Source organism: Trichechus manatus, unplaced genomic scaffold, assembly GCF_000243295.1.
Source record: "Trichechus manatus latirostris isolate Lorelei unplaced genomic scaffold, TriManLat1.0 scaffold00048, whole genome shotgun sequence".
NCBI classification, from domain to species: domain Eukaryota; kingdom Metazoa; phylum Chordata; class Mammalia; order Sirenia; family Trichechidae; genus Trichechus; species Trichechus manatus.
Window position 1 is genome coordinate 12,538,961 of NW_004443984.1, and position 20,006 is coordinate 12,558,966.

Consider the following 20,006-nt stretch of genomic DNA (forward strand, 5'->3'; position numbering starts at 1 on the left):
CTGAGCCTGGTCCCTGAGGGCTTAGGGGGCAGAGTAAGTGTCACCCAGGACCCTTGCTGTACAGAGCGGGAAACTGAGGCACAGAGAGGAGGAGACCTGCTGGAGGCCCACAGGGAGGCAATGGCCAGGCAGTCACACTTTTGACTCAGAGTCTCTGTATGCGTGTGTACACGCATGTGCACACTTGCCTGTGTGAGGGTGGAGTAGGATCATGTTCAGTGTGTGGTAGCAGTGTGACTGGGCCGAGGTGTGCGTGTATGCCCAGGGTGGGGGCTGTGGGTACACATTTCTGTACAGTTTGGGGCTGCAAAACCCAGGGCCTCTCTGCCGAGTTGCCCATCAGCCTGGGATCCCTGAGGTGGGTGAGGTCCACGAGCCCTGGGCAGGAGCTCCCTCTGCTGAGGTGGGGCGGGCAGGGTGTCGGAAGGGCGGTACTCACTCTGGGCCTGGCCCACAGCAGAGGTCTTCTTGGCGCCAGCGTGCTGAATGAGCACATTGTCCTTGTCGTAGGTGCTGCCCTCCTGGCCCACCTCCACCACCTGAACCTGGGGCAGCGCTGTGTTCCACTTCACTACGTACTTGGGCCCCAGGGGCACCAGGCTGCTGATCTCCAGCTGGCCCCTGCCAGGGACAGAGAGGACGAGGCCCTGGAGATTCCGTACCACACCTGGCCACAGGGCCAGCCCAGGCACCGTGTCTCAGCACACCAGCTCAGCCAGGCATGCGTAGCCCAAGCAGAAGACTGCACGCCAACACCTAGGCGAGCAGAGCAGGCAGCCCTTGAGGCAGAAGCACCGGGGTGCCCAGGCCCAGCCCCAGATCCAGAATCACATGCCCCCTTGAGCCCTAAGCTCCCCACACCACCTACCTGTGGTTGGCAGGCCTGAGGAAAAAGACAAGAAGGAAGGGAGGTTGTTACTATTACTGTGTGATTCTGAAGGTACTGACACACACAGGGGCCAGCACTGGGTGGAAGGACAGACAGACAGGCCCCTTGGAGGAGTCATGGCAACAGAGGCCAGGTGTGGACAGAGGGGACTACACGAGGGCCTTCTCCCTGGGCCAGGCTTGGCCTCCTATCACCTCTGCTTCTCCTGACAGCCCTGGTAGGAAGTCTGTATATTCCAGATGAGGACCTGGTGCTCTGACAGGTTAAGTGACTCATCCCAAATCTCCCAAACTGATCCCCCAAACCAGGCTACAGGCATCTGCAACACACTTTTCACTCCTGGTAGACCCTGAGCAACATGGGGGCAAAGAGGGTGTCAGTCATGTCCCTGCACCGCATGGTGGCTAGTACATAAGTAGGACTATAATTATAGTGCTTGAGTGAATGAATGAATCGAACAGTCAGGCAGGCAGTCAGTCAGCCGTAAGCACTGCTCGCTGGGCTCTGTGACGCAGGCTTCCTTTTGGGGTTCCCTGCAGGCTCCCAGAGGCAGGCCTGGTCTTGCTCAGAGCTGTGAACTGGCACATAGTAAGGACTCTGTAAACACTGGATGGATTAACAGAGGATGGACGAGTGAGTGTGCGTGTCCCTCAACAGCCCTGATTGCTCCCCTTCCTGGGCGCGTGACCCACAGTCACGGAGAAGCACCAAATGCACTCCCGCCATGCCTGGGGTGCACAGGCTGCTCCTGGAGAAGAGGCACCTCCTGAGCCAGGCTCCATGTGCCCCGACAAGTACTACAGCTGGGGTGTGGGGGGCGGGGGGAGAGCCGCGTTGAGATTAGCATTCGACAACGATGGATGATCACTTTCCCTTTTGGATCTCAGTTCTTGTTGCCACATTGTTGTTTGTGTGATATTTTTTAAGTGTTGTCAAATACTGAGAGCAGAGATTCTCCTCTGTGTGAGTGGATGAGAGCAGGGAAAGTCACAGCTGGAGTTCTCGAGAAGCTTTTGGTAAAAGGCTGCAATGCCCAATCTTACAGGGCCAAGCAGGGACCGCAAGTGAGTGAACTGGGCCCGGTGGGAACAGTGAAGAACAGCAGAGCACTAGCCCTGCTAAAGAGACCACACTACTTAGCTCCAGGCCCTTGTGGCCCCGGCGACGTGGTCCAGCTTGCTATTGTTGTTGGGTGCCATCAAGTTGATTCCCACTCATAGCAATCCCATGTGACAGAGTAGAATGCCCCATAGGGTTTTCTAGGCTTAATCTTTATGGAAGCAGATCACCAGGCCTTTCTTCTACAGAGCCATTGGTGGGTTCGAACCACTGACCTTTCAGTTAGTAACGGAGCACTTAACCATTTGCACCACCAGGACGCCTTTAAGCCTGCTAGATCCTCCAAATTTTTAGAAGAAGCCAAATGTCTCAGCCTTTGTGTGGACTCTCCCAATACAGATTCCTGCAGGCCTAATCCAACCTGTTTGCACTCATCTACTACCCAAAAGGTTGGTGGTTCAAACCCACTCAGCGGCACCCCAGAAGAAAGGCCTGGCAACCTACTTCCATAAAGATTACAGCCAAGAAAATCCTACGGAGCTGTTCTACTCCATAATCGTTGGGTCGCCAGGAATTGGAATTAACTCAATAGCAACAGGATTGGGTTTTTTTTTGGAATTTAACCTATGGGCCACCAGTTTGCAAACTCTGGTCCAAAAAATCACCTTCACCCCCCACTCCAGGACTCGAACTCTGTCAGGCACAGCCTGGCCCCTGGCTCTGGGCATTTCTACAACCTCTGACCCAGAACCAGGGAACCAGGCTCCTGTGGGCAGAAGATGCTCTGGGCTATTGAGGGGAAGACTCAGTGTGGAGAAACATTGAGATCTGGCCAGAGGAAAACAGATCTAATTAAAGCAGTAGGGATTTAGGTTGGACACAAGCAAGGATCTCTTGAATTACAAAGTGGTCAGAGCTCACGGGCTGCTCAGTCACTAACTGCAGAGCTCCAGAGCAGACAACTATCTGAGTGGTTTGCCCAAAGGCTGGGGGCTGCCCCCAGTGACCTCTCCCAGCACTTCCCAGCTCTGGGGACCAGGGGCAGAGCAGGCCAGGAGGGATGGGAGAGGATACTGGAATATCACAGAGACCTAAACTGAGCTGGAGTCCCTGAGCAGTGCAAACAGTTACCGTGCTTGGCTGCTAACCAAAAGGCTGGAGGTCTGCATCACTCAGAGGCACCTCAGAAGAAAGCCTGGCCATCTACTTCTGAAAATTCATCCACTGAAAACCCTATGGAGCACAGTTCTACTCTGACACTCATGGGGTCACCATGAGTCGGAATCGACTCAACAGCAACTGGGCTGGTAAACTGAGCCCAGATGGGACCCACTGCAAGAGTGGCTGGGCACAACAGGAGAGGGCCCCAGGGAGGGGTGACTGCCCTGGCCAACCCAGCTCCCCCCGCCCAGGTCTGCTTACTTGAAGTTGATGTTGGCACAGACCAGCATGTCATTGAGCAGGAAGACCCTGCGCTCCTTGGACTTGATCAGCTGCCCGCGGTCACCATACACAGTCTCCGTCAGCGTCTCACACAAGAGCAGCTGCCGTTGGCCTGAGGTCAACAGCTGGGGAGGGGCAAAGAGCAAAGTCAACACCAGTATCACGGCCCACGCTGCTACCTAGATATCCCCCGTGCCAAGGACCCACAATCCTCCCACCATGCAGTAAGGGGGACAGAGGCTGGCAGAGGCGGGGAGGGAGAGAGAGCCTCTCCCTGCACCCCTTGGGCGAAAAGACACACTAGGGAAGAAGACCAGAGTACCATGTTGAGTTCTCTGCTCTGCGGAGGGCTCCAGGCACCTGACCACCCACCCTTCTGTGAGCCAACCCCAGCAGCCAACACCCCTTCCCTGGTGAGCCAGTCATGACTAGCCTGCTGCCTACACAATCCCACATGGCCAGCACTGCCACAGACACAAGGTCTGGTGTCTGAGAGACATGCTCGGGCCCTGCCTCTTCCACTCACCAGCTGGGAAGCCCTGAGGCAGTCCCTTCACCTCTGAGCCCCGGCTTCCCCGAGCCCTCAAATGGGAGCTATAACCCCCACCTTTCAGATTACACAAAGTAACACATGACAGGAGCAGCTACATGTGCAAAATGAAAATGTGGGGCCCCTTGTTCAAAAGTTATTAAGAAGTTCTAGATGGCAATGGCAGAGCATTAAAACAGATGCGGGGTCTCCTGAGCGCAAGGCCCCATGTAACTGTGCAGGTAATACCCCATGGAGCCAGCCCTGCAGGTGATACACAGTGGATGCTGCCCACGGCAGTCTCCACCCACAGAGGGTGTGGCCTCAGGCAGGAGACACCTGGCCGGGATGCCGGCCCAGCCGTGTGCCCCAATCTGTTGGGCAGCCTTGACCCGTCCTGCCCCTTGAAACAGATCTCCTAGCCAACCAGGCAGCCCTGAGGAGGCCGAAAACCTCCGAGCCTCAGGCACCTGAGCCGGGATTTGCGATCTTAGCCTGGATACCTGTGACCCCTTCCTAGCACTGGGACCACCCAGCCAGACAGGGACCCACTGGGAAAACATTCTTTTTCCTGACCAGGGTTATTTCCAGGGGGGATTCAGTAAAACCCATGACTCTGGTGTCAATGATCATTCTCCCCTACATCAGCCTCATCCTCACTGAGAAAAGGATAGGTCACCCCAAAGCCTCCCCAGGAGAGAATGCCCTGTTGTTCTCCAAAAAGCCACAAAAAGTCAATGCATAACCAAAAGTCCGAATGGTACCAGCACCCCCTGTGTCCAGGCCTGGGCTTGGCACTCAACACTCCACATTGTGTTCAATCAGCTCAGCAGTCCAGGAGGCCACCTGCCCCCATTTCCCAGGTGAGAAAACAGAGATCACAGAGGGAAAGTGCTCTGCCTCCCGCCGCTGGTCGAGTGGCCATGCTGGATGGAGCTGGCCCAGGGGTGCCTGCCCCAGTACTGTGCAGCGGCCAGCACACTCTCCTCACTCCCTAGCAGGCTGTGACAGGGCTAAGGGATGCCCCTCTGCTCCAGACACACAGGAGGGCTCAGGGTTCCCCCCGGAGGAACCCAACTATTGCCACAAGCATGCTGAGCCAGCTCCTGAGAGCATGGCCTGAACTCTGAAGGCAGCAGGCCCACAGGAAGTACCACATGTGTACAAGGAAAGTCCAACATGGACAAGGAAAGTCCCCTGGGTTCCTGGCAGTCACCCCACCCGCTGCCCTGCACTTAGGCAGGAAAAAGAAAACCGGATATTTCACAAACACCCCTCTGGAGGGTCCTGAGTAGGCATATTTTGAAATGGTTCTTTTCTGGCTACACCCAGTTTCGCTTCTGCTTCTCCCAGGGTGACCACGAGAGGGAAATCACTGAACTGGTCTCAAAGCTGGCTAAGACCACCTAAGGACAGCCTGGAGGTGGGGCGTAGGGTACAGCCACCACCACCACGCCCTTCACAGCAACATCTGACACGTATCCAACATGCACCCATCTAACAGAGTGAGAAACCGAGGCTCGGAGAGTTGAGTTCCTTGCTCAACATCTGACAGCCACTGCCTGAACAAAACTCTCCCGGACTTCAAGCCAGTGGCTACTACAGTGATCAGTGCCCGAGTACCCATGAGGAATAGAATCAGAGAACAAGTCAGCTCTCTTCCCAGAGAATCTTGGGATTCTCCCAAGCAATCTCCTCTTGCGGCAGCTGCACCGTGTCTCCCCACGAGGCATAAGATGGAGCAACAGAAACCTCTTGCTTACAGAAAAGGGGGCAGGGGGGACAGAAGCAGCAGCTTCCCAAGCGCAAAGGCCATTAAACATCAGCACAGGTGACCACGGTTGAGCATTCCAGAACAGAAGAAAGCCTGGCCATCTACTTCTGAAAATTCATCCACTGAAAACCCTGTGGAGACAGTTCTACTCTGACACTCACGGGGTCACCATGAGTCGGAATCGACTCAACAGCAACTGGGCTGGTAAACTGAGCTCAGATGGGACCCACTCCTCACATCCACCTGAGGGGTCATGGATGGCAATATCCCCCGAGGAGAGGGCTGTGTCCCCTGCCCAGCTCTATCCTCCCAGAGCAGATGAAGTGACACGTGGGGACTGGAGGCGAAGTGAGGAGCCACTACTCAGCTGACCGGTGCCACGCAGAAGGTGGGCCCGTGTGACCAACTCTCCTAATCCTTCAAGAAGATCCAGAATTTTATGGGGCATCACCCGATTTTTAAATCTTGGTAACTAATTCCATTTTCTTAAACATACTGTGTGGGACCAAAAACATATCTATGACCTGGATTTGGCCTGAGGGCAGACAGTCCTAAGATGCAGGAGCCCTGAAGCTAAGAACTACAAGGGACCCTAAAGGTTATCTTGTTCCTGCCCCGCTTCGCAGGCTGCTGTGAGGATCCAAGGGATAATGTAGGTCAGAGCAATTATATACTGTAAAGTGCAATACACACAGAAAGGCCTGGTGGTCTTTCCTGTACTATCTGAAAGTTCTTTCCCAAGTGGCTGATATCTCCCTCCCAGAACTGCCAGTCACTGGCCTCACTTCCACCTTCCGGGCCACACAGAGGCTGCCATTTATTTCCCTCCAAAAGGTATGAACACAGCCCTATGATACCCAAAGGTCATCCCTTCTCCAAAGAACAGCCCATGTTTGCCCCAGAGTGCCCTGAACCATCCTGGCCAATCTCTGCCCTCCAGAGGGTGAAGCAAAGTGGAACCTGGGTGTGGACCACCCAGATCTGGGTGCAGCTGGGGTCAAGGAAGGCAGTGCGCTTCTAGGGAAATGGGGACACCACTGGGCTTGAAGCGCTGAACTTTTGCCAAGAGTCGATTCTATGAGGGTTTTCTTTTTTTTTTTTTTTTTCCTGTACTGGCCTTGTGGTTTAAAAACAGAATTCTCCACAGACTCATTTGCAAGTGTTTCAGATTTTTTTTTTTTACTAAAATTTCCTAAGTCGCAACCCCAAGACATGGCATGGACTTTTGCATTTCTCTTTCTTTAAAAATAACAATAATTTTTTACAAAAATAAAAAACTAATGATAATAATAATAATGACAGCCACCAGGTGTTGAGGCCTCTCAGCAGCTTTCTGGGTGCCCTATTTGCCTTGCAGCAGCCCTGGGGGTCAGACACCATTAAAATCTTCTCTTTTTAGAGACGAAAGTGGAGTTCAGAGAGGCTGGGTGATTTCCCTGAGGCCACACAGCGAGAACTAATAGCAAATCCGGATTCAAACCCAGACTCTGACCCCAACACCCTCTCATTTAACTACAATACCAGACTGACATTTCTGTTGTCTTTGCTATTATACATGAACAAAATCAGCTTTTATTCTAAAATAACATGAATAGTAAAAAATGGGGTAGGGGGTCCAGTCTAGAACAAATCCTCAAGGTAAGGTCTAGAGACTCAAAGAAAATCAAGGACTCCCCTGGCTCAGAGAACGCTGCCACCTAGTGGTGGCCGTGAGGCGGGCTGCAAGAGTGCCAGGTGTGGAAAACTGCAGAGCAGGTAAGGGCAGGCCGGTGGGGAGGCGGGCACTCACCTTGTTGAGGCTGCTGCGGTCACTGACGCTCTTGGTCAGCTGCTGGATCTCAGCCACCTGGTCAGCCAGCCGCTTCTGCTCATTCAGCTTCTCGGCCAGCGTCTCCAGCTCTGTGAGGGCCAGCTGTAGCGAGAGCCTGTCGGGGTGCCCCCTGGGGGTGTTTTTCAGCATGTCCTGCCGGGGGCCCAGAGACAGCCAGGGTTCAGAAACCCCCAGCAGACCCGCCCCTGGGCTCCTGTACAGACCAAGTCTAAAAAGGGCCCAGCTCGCAGCCAGGACAGATGGTAACGGATGAAAAAAATAAAATAAATGCATGGATCCATCCCTGAGTAACTGATGGATGGTGCGCTGGGCTTAGAGTCTACCCCGAAGCCTGGCATCTCTGAGAATGGGAGCAGAATGCTGCTGGGTCCCTTCACCTAAAAGGACCCACAGCCATCAGGGGTAGGGACCCCAGTTCTCAGGGCTGCGTGGGGGCTAACGCACATCCTGCATCCATTCTGAAGCTGAAGCCAGAACTGGCCAAGGTGAGAACATTTACCGAGCATCTCTTCCCTGCCAGGAGCCCTGCAGGTCCTGGGGCCCTACCTGCCTTCATCTCCCTTCCCACAACCCAACACCACCGGACACTGATCATTCCACAGACCTGCACAGTGAGGGCTGTGCAAAATAAGCTGTATGATAAGATGGTTCCACTGGAGGATCAGGGAAAGATGCGGCACAGGAGGGGGGCTGATCATGAACCAAGGATAGAACCTAGGCCCTGCCTCCCACCTCTCACCCTATGTGGTGTCCCACCAGCTCACGTTGCACCCTATGGTTTCCAGAATCCCGGTGGTACCTGGAGCAGGAGGATGAACTGCGGGAACCTCTGGATGGGCTTCACCATCAGCCCGTAGAGCGTGACGCGGTCTGGGCTGCCAATCTGCCGCCTCTGTTGGAGACAAAAACTTGTGGCCGTCAAGTCAATTCTACCACATGGCGACCTCATGTGGGCAGAGGACAACCCTGCTCCATAGGGTTTTCAAGGCTGTATGACCTCTGAGAAGCAGATCACCAGGCCTGTCTTCCAAGGTGCCTCTGGGTGGGTTTGAACCACCAATCTTTTGGCTAGTAATCAAGCGATTAACCGTTTGCACCACCAGGGACTCCTGGCTGGAGGCAAGGTCTCATCATTCTCTGACCCACTCTCAGGGAGGGCCTAGAGCCCTGGGGTCCAGACAGAGCCACTCTCCTGGGGTCCATGCAGCACCAGCCCCTAGGACCCTGCTCAGCCTCCAGACCAGAGAGAAGAGCTGAGGGAGGTCCCTGGATCTGCTGCCAGGGTGTCCCTCCCGCCACCCGTGTCCCCTTCACAGATCGCTCACCCTCAGAGACCAGGGCAGTCGTTTTAACGTCTCTGACTCCATGGTCTAACTAGCAAATTCAGCAATTTATTCAAGTGGTCAACTTCTAGAAGTAGCCAAGACAACTATTCCCTCCACTTAAAGGAAAAGCAGAGAGGCCTGGGCCAGGGTGGGTGGCGGGGCACGGGGGGTTCAGAGTCCTGTCTCTCGCATCTGCTCCCACTACTCCATTCGCACACCTGCACCTGTATCCTGGCCTCATCCCTGCTGCTGTCACCGCTGCTCCACTGGCCTCCACTTCCCTCCCCCCAACTCAAAACGCTTCCATGGCTCCCCACTGCCTGAAATATTATGTCTTAGTTCCTGAGCCTGGAGGTCCAGAACCATCCAAACCGAACTCAGTCGCCTCTCAACCTTCTCTCCTGGGACCCCCCAAGAGCCACCCAGTGCTCCCAGAATCTAACCAGATCTGCCCTGCTCCATCCTCCTGACTCTGACCTTTGCCCCACTATCCCTGCACCTGGAACACTCTCTCCTCCGTCCCCACTTGTTACAATCCCATCCCGCCAGGACCATGTCAGGTGACAGCCCCTTGAGAAAGCCCCTCCTGACCCTGTGTCCTCTTCTATAGGAGGACCCGCTGCGTGCTGCCTGTGCTTTTCTGATACCCAGCCCATCCTGCACTCTCTGCTGGATGGCACGCCCCCAGGGAGGTCTCTGCCTGACTCTCAGGGGATTGGGGGCAGCCTTGGCAGGGGGCTACACAGAAGGACACTCTTTCTTGCTTATAGAGGACTTTGAAGTTTTTCAAAGTCCTTTAACCTCTATTTTCCCGTGTGATTGCCAAGACACTCCTTTGAGGAATGTCCCTCATTCTTTTACAGATGAGGAAAATGGACCAGCTACACAACCCTCAGTGTCGTGCATGAACACCCCCCACCCCTAAGCCCAGTCCACCAGGGAACACAGGTGCCCACATGCTGGGGTTACCCATGGAATTACTAAGGGATCAGCAGATCCCACAGGTCTCCCCTTCCACCCTGTAAAGGGTCAAGGATCCCAAGCTCCTTACTGACACTTCAACGCTTTATAACCCTCCTCTTGGGTGCAGGGGGTGAAGGAGGGCAGGAGGGAATGATTTTCTTCTTATGGGACGTGGGGTGCCCCAAAGGAAAGAGGTGGGTACTGGGCCAAAGCAACAATATGGTTCCCTAAAGCTAGGACTAGAGCACTCCCTCCCTCCTGAGAAACCTCCCTCTCACACATCCCATTGCCAGCAGTCAACACCCTGAACCATCCTAGGCCCCACCTTGAGGAATTCAAGGAAGGCTGGCTTGGTGAGACAGGCCTTCTTGATGATGGACATGGCGTTGGTGAAGTTGTTCACGTAGTCACTGTACACGTCTAGCACCATGGACTTGGAGAACTGAAAGGAAGTTCAGGAGTGGGCGTGAGAACCACATCAATGCACGGGAAGAGGCAGCATGGCCAGCACTCACCAAGCCTCACCGTGATGGGTCAGAGATTGACTGGGATGATCTCAACCAGCCTTCGAGGTGAGTAAAAGTATCAGCCCCACTGAAGGTAAGGAAACCAGGTGTTAGAGACTGACCTGTGCTCCCCTCCAAAAAAAAAAAAAACCAGGTATATTGATGTCCTAACTCCAGGTACCAGTGAACACAACCTTGTTGGGAAATAGGGTCTTTATCGATGTTATGCCCACACCAGGCCATAGAGGAGTAGGGTGGATCCTAATCCATATGAGTGGTGTCCTTATAAAAGAGGAGAAGACACACAGAGACAGGAAGGGAAGGCGGCCATGTGAAGATGGCGGTAGAGACTGGACTGCTGCATCTACAAGCCCAGGAGCGTCAAGGATTGCCAGGAACCACCAGAAGCTGGAAAAGGCAAGAGAAGAACTTTCCTCAGAGCCTTCAGAGAGAGCACGGCCCTGCCAACACCTTGATTCAGACTTCTGGCCTCCAGAACCGTGAGACAATAAATTTCTGTTGTAAGTTGCCCAGTGTGTGATGCTGTGTCACAGCAGCCCAAGGACATTCATCCACCACAACTCAGAGAGGTGCAGGGGCTTGTGGGCGGTCACAGATAGAAGCGGTGGGGCTAAGGGGGAGCTGGGGGTTCTCCTCCATGTCTAGGCTAAGGAGACTCTGCCCCCAGGTCTCCTCCCCAAGTCTGAGCCCACAGGTCAAGAGAAGAGGAGGTGGGTAAGGAGGGGCAGGGTGGCATTCCTTTTGCTATATCCATTTTCTCACCACTTCTAGGAGATAAAACTCCCCTTGCCCTCCTCCAGCAAGGATGGTACCCCTAACCCCTCACCAGGGGCAGTGCACCCCAAGTTGAGTTGCCAAGGATGGACATGGTTTGCCTGGAAGCAACCACTCTCCCTCCTGAGTCCCTCAGACAGTAACCCAGGACATAGGATCTATTTAATGATCTATGGAGTGCTGCGGTTTTCAAAAAATGTTTTTTCTTTTAAGCAGCAGAACCCCAATGACCTAAAACAGATAAAAGTGGAGTTCCACTCACTTGACCATCCTTGGCCCCACAAATCTCTGCAGCCCGGAGACTTCAGTTTGAAAACCACAGGTCCAGCACACGCCTCATTTCTCAAATGTGGAAACTGAGCCCCAGAGGGCCCAGGACCTACCCAATGTTACAAAACAGAGCTGGGACAAGAACCAGGTCTCCTGAATCAGGAACAGAGCACTTCCCTCAACACCATGCAGCACCCTTCTGGGGCCAAGGATATGGTCTGTGCATGCATTCCAGGCAGTGGCTCACTTGGCCGGTGGCTGGTAGGGGAGTCTCAGAAGAGTTAGACAGCTGCCCAAAGTGGCTGGGAGACCAACCAAGCCGCTGGTGCTGCTGCCTACCTGGGCAGAGCCAGGACAGTCACCTGGCTTCACTGGCACCAGGCCTGGCAGATATCTCCAAGGACATACTGGGCATTTCAAGGTGTCACACCACCCTCAGTTTAGGCCAGGAGGACTCAGGCCTACCACTGCTTTGACTCCAGTAGGTTGGGCAAGGTGACCACAGTAAGGCTGGCTGTGGTTTTATGTTGGGCGGCTAGGGAAAGAGTTGGGGTATGTCAACCTAACCACATCTATTGTTATAAATTAAATTGTGTTCCCCCAAAATATGTTGGAGTCCTGACCCGTCTACCTGTGCATGTAATCCTATTTGGAAATAGGGGTTTCTTTGTTATGTTAATGAGACCCTGTCCTAAACCTAATCACTTCTGAGTGATATAAAGAGCAGAATAGACACCGAGACAGGTGAGGCCAAAGGGGGGAAGACAGATGCCACATGAAGATTGCCAAGGAACTGAGGAAGAGAAGCCAAAGAGACAAAGATCTTCCCTCAAGCCAACACAGAGAGAAACTTTCCCCATAGCCGGTGCCCTGAATTCAAACTTCTGGCCTCCTGAACTGTGAGAAAATAAAATTTCTGTTCTTTAAAGCCACACACTGTGGTATTTCTGTAACAGCAGCACTAGGAAACCAAGACACCTACCGAAGCCACAAAGAGGTCTCCAATCTTCTCGGTGGAGTCCCACTCAGCCACGCGGGAGGACAGGGCGATCTGGAACATGGAGTGGCAGTGCAGGATCTCCTTCACACGGAAGAACACCAGCTGGCACTTGCGGACGCTCAGTACCTTGGGCTCCATCTCCATCAGGGGGTTGCGGTAATCCTGCCGGGGGCAGGTGGTGGTGAGTACTCTGAAGGCCAGGCACAGCCCCTCTCATCCACCTGCCCTGGTGGCCACCTGGGCAAGGTCATCAGAAGTTGGGGGGCCTTCTTGTTGGGGGAGCATGCACCCCTCACTCCTGTTTGCTACCGGAAGGCTCACCATGAATGTAGCATTCTAGCCTCTCTTTACCTAACCCAACCCCACCCCCCCCCCATGGCTTACGAGCCAAGTTGGGTTGGGAAGAAGCGAGCTCCATGGAGGCAGGGCCCTGAGGGCAAGGCTGGCCTGTTTGGCTCTGCCTAGGACTGAGCCATCCCTGGGTGGTGCAAACAGTTAACACACTTGGCTGCTAACCAAAAGGCTGGAGGTTCAAGTCCACCCAGAGGCACCTCAGAAGAAAGTCCTGTGGATCTACTTCCAAAGAATCAGCCACTGAAAACTCTATGGAGCACAGTTCTCTACTCTAACACACATGGGGGCACCATGAGTCAGAATCTACTTGACGGCAGCTGATAAAACTGGTAAAGGGCTGAGCCAGCCTGTCTAATCGAGCAGTGATGCAGGAGCAAGCTCACTTGACTCCCACACCTAGCACCACACTCGCCAATCAGAAACAGGCGATATTTGGATCTCTACTTGGCTAACACCTGAGATTCCTCTCTGTGGATCCAAACTCGGGAGGGCAAGGGAAGGGTATTATTAGCACCCCAAACCCCAACAATTCCTTTCCCTGTTGGCCTCATTCAAATAGCCCACAACATCCCAGATGATTCACCGTTTCAGGAGTCCAATCTATCAGTCAGGTTGGCACACCTTACTCAGGTCCTACAAGCATCTACTTAGAAATCCCTGGGCGTCCTGATGGTAAGACAGAGAGTGCAATTATAATCCCTGCCTTGGGGGGCTCCAGGATGATGGGGAGACATGGCCCCTGCTCCAAGGAGTGGCCAGGGTGGTGAGGACGGCATGGTCCCTTCCAGCCACAAAAGTGACTACGTGCCCTTGAGTCTCCAGGGCAGTCCTCGTTTCAAAGAATCCCCACTTTGTTTCAGAAAATATGGTCCCTACCATGAATACTAGAGTACCAGGAAGTCTTGGTGTGCCCCATTTGGAGGTCCTGCTGTGCCCCTAAAATAATGCCGGCTTACAGCCCCTTCCCCTGGAAACTCCCTGCAGCCCCCAAACCCTGTGGAGCCCTCCCTGCAGCCTTACCTGGAGTATGCGCTTCAAAGACTCCACATAGCTGCCTTCGCTCTGTACAATGGAGCCCAGGATGTGCCTCCGGACCACCTGCTCGAGCCGACAAGCACAGCACAGAGTGAACACTTGCTGCATGCAGAGCCCCAGGCGATGGGAAGAAGGAGCAGTTGCAGCCCCCAGAGAACTGACAACTATGGGACAGAAGCGACCCGTCCCTCCCAGAACCCGCTCCTGGGGTCACTTGGGCCTGGCTGGCCTGCGTTTCCTCCCAGACCCCTCTGCCCATCCAGAGAAACACCCATGCTCCCTAGACAGCAGAGAATAGTGTAGGGAGGACACCTTCCCTCATCCCAGTGACAGTCCCCTGCCCAGCCTCTGCTGGCACACACCCAACAATAGGGAAATCACCACCTAACCCCATGGTGGAGGGAAGCTGCCTACATTTTTTAATGACTCTAGCAGAAAATTCTTTATCAGATTAAACTGAAATCAAAACTCTCACCATTTGCTGTAGATCTAACCCTTGACCTACCCCTCTTGCACAGGTCAGTCCTTGGGGTGCCCTCCCACCCCACCGAGCAGCATCTGCTTGAGGGCAGACCTCTCCAGTCCTTTTCCCATTCCCTTCTGCCAGACTCATCTCTCCTTGGCCAGAATTGATGTCCCTCCAAAAGCACGGCCCTGCAGAGGGCACCACCGCCCTCAGGGGCAGCCTGACCACACCCGTCAAGCATGGTATGGCCTGTAGCTCCCTCCCCTGGACGTGGCGGAGCAATGGGTCCCAAAACGTGCTGCACATCGGAAATGCCTGAGGAGCTTGAAAACACTGATACCTGGCTCCCACCTCCAGACATTCTGACTTAATTGGTGGAGTGCAACCTGGGTATCGTGGTTTTTAAAAGCTTCCCAGATGATTCAATTGTTCAGAAAAGTTGGATAGAGCAAGATATTAATGAGGCTCATGATCAAATTAATTTTATTGATGGCCATGTCTCAACTCATGAAAGGTGTCAGATGTAAGATAGGGGAGCCTGTCTGCCTTGGTCCAGGGCTGGGAGGGGCCAGGGCCAGGGTTGGGAGTGTGGCTAACCCCAATGCAACCCCCGCAGCTGTCCTGGGAGCGTCAACACGGGCGACCCCATCACTAGCCCCATCGCCCCCTGCTCCCCTCAGCCCAGGCCCCTCCTGCCCATCTCTTCCCACTGCCTTGCCTGCACTCCAGGGCTGACCATGGCCTCTACGGCCCCAATGAAAGGACAAGGCCACTGTCCTCAAGTGGCCCCACAGCTGCAGGCATTGTCAATGATCCCAGGTGCCCAAGATGCACCCAGAGCAGGATTCTGACCCCCGGCACAATGGCGCTTGCGACCAGGGAATTCTTTGTTGTGGGGGCCGTCGTGTGCAGTGGGAGGTGTTTAGCACACCTCTGGCCTCCACCCAGCAGACAGCAGTAGCAGCACACCTCTATTTGTGAGAACTAGTAAAGTTTCCAGACATTGCCAAATGTCCCCTGGGGGACAAACTCACACTCAGTTGAGAACCACTGGCCTTGAGTAACTAAAATCACCTGATGTAGGAAATGTAAAAGGCTCCAGAGAAGAGACCAGAAGCCCCAAGAGGGCCCTAGATTTGGAGCTGATGCCTGGGGTCTGGCAGAGCTCTGACAGTGACAGGCTGCGTGGTCCTGGGTGGGCGTAGGGACATCACTGTCCCAGATGCTGTCAGGGGCCAGGCAGGTAACAGAAATGAAGGAAGCAGCTGAGGCCTACAGTGAACTGCAGAACAAGCCTCCAAAGAAGGAGCCAGGCGCTCACCCTCGGCTCCAGGGGACTGCAGCCAGCAGCAACAAGGTGGCCAGCATGGCCACATCTTCCTCATTTTCAAAGGGGCCAAAAACTATGATTTTCCGCCAACTAAAAATCAGCACATTTCCTTCCCCTGAGCTTGCTGCCCCACATGTCTCTCTCGTGCATCATCCTCACAAGCAGAGGAACGTGGGCTCTTTCCCTGCTTCATGGCTGGGAGGGCCCAGGTTGGAAGGAAAAGAGCATAACTCAGCCAAGGTCACAGTTCTGGGGTCCTGGTTTCAGTATGACACTCTGGGAAAAGGAGGATATCACTCAAAGAGCCTGAGCTCCTCAGGGGGGCCCTGGCCTGAGGACAGTTGGACTTAGGGTGGGGGCTAGGCACCTGCACTCACCTCCAGGGACCTCACTGGGTTAGCTTAGTTCAGTGCTTTCCAACCATTTTGTATTTAAACTGTAGCCCCCTTCTTCAAATAACATCTTGTTTTAAAAAAGGGAAACAGGAGCTGCTCTGGTTGCCACGGAGGTGAGAGGCAAAAGCTCCAAATGCTGGGGCTCCACCCCCCCATTTCCCGCCCCCTACTCCTTACCCCCAGGTCAACAGCATAGAACCAGCAGGGTCCAGTTTGGAAAGTCTCTGGTAGAGAAGAGAACCGGGGCTCTGCCAACAGCCCCTGATAGTCACTTCCCCTTCAAGACCCAGACCAGTATGACCCCAGATAATAATAGGCTACAATCCCCAACCATCCCTTCCCCTAAGCCCCCCTCACTCTCCCCACACACCTGCTGAGGGCTCAGGCCATCAGGCATGGGGCCCAGCTCTGGGGCTGGGGGCTTGATGTCTGAAACGCTGACCTCCAGGAGCCCCATGTCCTCTTCCTCGGAGTCACCTAGAAAGTCAGACAGGCTGGTGATGCAGCCCGGGACAGGGACAAGGCACCTTCTCAGGCCTAGAAGCAGAGAACCACCCTAGACCAGGCCCTGGGGGATGAGCAGCTCCTGGGGCCACGGGCGGGGCAGGGGGTTGTGAGGCAGCTCCCTGGCTTGTTCATGTGGGTTCACTGCTGAGACCCCTGAGCCTAGAATGGTCCATCAGGGAACATGCAGGAAAGCGTGAGTGAGTTACTGAGTGAGAGGAGTGACTAAGTGAGTAAGGGAGGGACGGAGTGAGTTAATGAGCAAATGAGTGAAGGAGTGAGTTAGTGAGTTACTAGGTAAGTGAAACAGTGGGCAAGGAAATCAGTGACTGACAGAGCGAGGGAGTGAAGGAGTGAGCAAGTGAGCAAGGGAGTGAGGAAGTGAGGGAGTGAGTGAAATTGAGCCAGTGAGCAAGGGAGTGAGGAAGTGAGTGAGGGAGTGAGTCAAGGAGTGAAGTAGTGAGGGAGTCAGTGAAGTAGTGAGGCAGGAGGAAAGGAAGGGAGTGAGCGAGCTAATGAGTAAGCCAGTGAGCCACTGAGCAAGTGAGTGAGCAAATGAGCGAGGAGGTGAATGAGTGAGTGAGCAAGTGAAGAAGTGAGTGAATGAGTGAGACAGTGAGTGAGTGAGCGAGGGAGTGAGGGAGGGAGAAAGGGAGAAAATGAATGAGTGAGCGAGTGAAAGAGTGTATGAGTGAGGAAGGGAGTATGTAGGTGGATGAATGAATGGCCAGGGAGGGAACACAAAGCAGCACCCCGGGAGGGCCATGGTCTCAGAGTTAACTCTCTCAAAAGTCACTGTCCCTGCCCAGACCCGCCCGCTCTGGCTTGGCACAGGCCAGTCAGTCCATGTCCCCATCACCAGGCACTAAAAATAGTCTTCTTCCGGACTCCTAAAAGAGGGAAGAAAATAAGCCCCGAGAAGAATGGGCTATTTGGCTTTCTGCTTTCATTTTTTTTTTCAAATGCAGAGACCCAAAAAGGAAAAGTTCATCTGGTGTCTGATAGAGAAAGTGGGGTGAGAAGGGGCGGGCACTGGCCGAGGATAGAGCGAGCCAGGCAGGCCGAGCGGACAGAGGCTCAGGCCAGGAGATGGCGTCCCCGCAGGCAGGCGGTCAGGCAGAGTACAGGGGGTCTGTCCTTGGAGGCCCAGCCCCCCAGAGAGCAGTGCAGGCACGGGGCAGTGGGAGCTGGCCACTCAGTGGTCTGGAACCCAGCCATGGCCGTGGGCAGCAGGAAGGGGGTGCCTCGAGGACAAGGGAGAAGAAAGAAAGAATTGGCAGCGGCTCCAGGGGCCGAGGGAGCAGGGACACCACAGCAGGCCCTTACCTGAGCAGGAGACAGAAGAGGAGGAGGAGGAGGGACAGCGGATAACAGCGTGGGGGTGGGAGTGATGAAGGGCCTCCTGCCTGGCCCACATGGTGCCCCGGGCATTGCTCCGCACCCACCCCAGGCGCCAGCCGCGCGGCTTCCTCTTCCCCCATGCACCGCTGGGTAACATTCTTGGCTGGCGATTTGAGCCCTGCTGTGGCTATTAATAACGCCTCTGGTGGGAGGGTCACTTTAGGAAAGGCTCGGGGTTACTGGGCGGGGTGGGGAGGGCCTGGGGAGAGGCTGCTGGCCAGCCAGCCAGCTTGTGGTGGGGGGAAGAGTGACCAGGGAACAGATCTCAGCCAACCGGCCTGTCCACCCTGTCCTTTCTCTGGGGTACTCCACTAAGTCTGTGATGGCCACCCAGCCTGCTTGACCCCTCCCTTGTCAGGGGCCGATGCAGGAACACTAACTGAGCACCCAACACTGTGCCAGGCACTGTGCACGTCTCACTCTGGCTTAGCTGCCAGGACGCAGGGCAAAGGCACGCCCTCCCCCTTCCCTGATCTGGCCCGGCCCAGGCAGTGGCCTCACCAAGGACATCTTTCCTGTGCAGAAAGGACACTTTGCGCATGACAGCAATTCTCGTCTTCTCCAGCCCATCCTTGGTCCCGCTCTTGGCGGCCTTCATGAGCTGGGTCATCTGAGCAAAGGCAGAGGGGCTCATCAGAGAAGCTGAGGGAGGGCCTGGGATACCTGCCACCAAGGGCCACCAACACCACCAGGCCTCCTGGCCCGGGCTGCAGGCATGGGACACCACCTAGGTCCATTCCCTCCCAGGGAGGTGAGCAACAGAGGCCAGGAGGGATGGGGGTGGTGCCACCCTGAGAGATCTCCTGAGGGGATGAGGAAAGTGCCTCCTGTCCCCAGGGGTCTCCCTGGGGAAACCTTCTTTATGGCAAGCGGGCAGCAGGAAGTGGGTGCCACCATGACACCCAAGAAGAAAGAGGGCCTAATCCGATTTTTTCCCCTTTGGGACAAACTATAGGAGTAGGCATCAAATTAAGAAGAGGCATAGTACTGTGGGTGTGGCATTGGGGATGTGGCACTGGGGATGCAGCACTGGGGTTTGGTACTGGGGCGTGGTACTGGGGTATGGCACTGGGGGGGTGGCACTGGGGCACGGCACTGGGGGCATGGCACTGGGTTATGTCACTAGGGGCTTGGCACTGGGTTATGTCACTGGGGGCATGGCACTGGGTTATGTCACTGGGGGCATGGCACTGGGGCTTGGCACTGGGTTATGTCACTAGGGGCATGGCACTGGGTTATGTCACTAGGGGCTTGGCACTGGGTTATGTCACTAGGGGCATGGCACTGGGTTATGTCACTGGGGGCTTGGCACTGGGTTATGTCACTGGGGGCTTGGCACTGGGTTATGTCACTGGGGGCTTGGCACTGGGTTATGCCACTGGGGGCTTGGCACTGGGGGCGTGGCACTGGGGGCTGCACTGAGGCATGGCACTGGGCGTGGCACTGGGGTCAAGGCTCAAGGTCTGCAATCAGGCCTGGGTTCATATCTCTGCTCCCCAGAGACATGACTCTGGGCAAGTCACAAAACCTCACTAAGCCTTTGTTTCCTCAGGTAAAACTGAGGAAAACAGCAAAACCCACCCCTCAGGAGGTTCTGGGACAAGGTTCTGGGACAAAGTCTGTGACAGCACCTTCAACAGTAAATGTGCTGTACAAATGGTGATTATTTGAGGGGTGACTAAAAGGAGGTGAGCACACCCCTCTTCCCATCCACTGATCCCAGTGAGGAAGCCCATCCCTTGCCCCACAAGCAGACAGGTTTCTGACTGAGCCCCCCACCCCAGGAAAAAGGGGAGAAGGCTGGAGGTAGCAAAGAGCAAGATACAGCTTCCCTTCTGTGGGGAGGGGTCTGTGGGCACTGGGGGCAGCAAGCCAAGTAGCGCATGAGGCACACGAAGATGGGAAACCTGAGGGGGACAGGCATCCTGGGCCATGGGGAGGCCCTGGCCTGGGAAGAGAGCTGCCATCCCCTAAGTCATTCTTTGGCTCCCAACCATCACGCCCAGAAGAGAATGAGCAGGGATGGAGTTGTAGATCAGCGCTGTCCAACACAGTAGCCACTAGCTACATGTGACTATTAAGCACTTGAAATGTGGCTGATGCAAGTGAGGAACCAAACTCCTAATTTATTTAATTT

At 54.8% G+C, this 20,006-nt stretch overlaps 1 protein-coding gene across 3 annotated transcripts in view; it reads right to left on the minus strand.

Annotated features, from left to right (window-relative positions):
• Positions 1–20,006, minus strand: part of ARHGEF10L (Rho guanine nucleotide exchange factor 10 like) — a 126,218-nt gene that overhangs the window by 67,550 nt on the left and 38,662 nt on the right. For 2 of the 3 annotated variants that reach the window (XM_004377199.2, XM_023732147.1), the window contains 10 exons: positions 18,371–18,479; positions 16,335–16,441; positions 13,759–13,836; positions 12,367–12,546; positions 10,139–10,255; positions 8,325–8,417; positions 7,484–7,657; positions 3,371–3,516; positions 869–883; positions 440–621 (listed from right to left, as the gene is read on the minus strand). In XM_004377199.2, coding sequence (XP_004377256.1) covers positions 440–621; positions 869–883; positions 3,371–3,516; positions 7,484–7,657; positions 8,325–8,417; positions 10,139–10,255; positions 12,367–12,546; positions 13,759–13,836; positions 16,335–16,441; positions 18,371–18,479 — 1,201 coding nt within the window. The remainder of the gene's footprint in view (positions 1–439; positions 622–868; positions 884–3,370; positions 3,517–7,483; positions 7,658–8,324; positions 8,418–10,138; positions 10,256–12,366; positions 12,547–13,758; positions 13,837–16,334; positions 16,442–18,370; positions 18,480–20,006) is intronic. The other variant, XM_023732148.1, reaches the window with a different exon arrangement.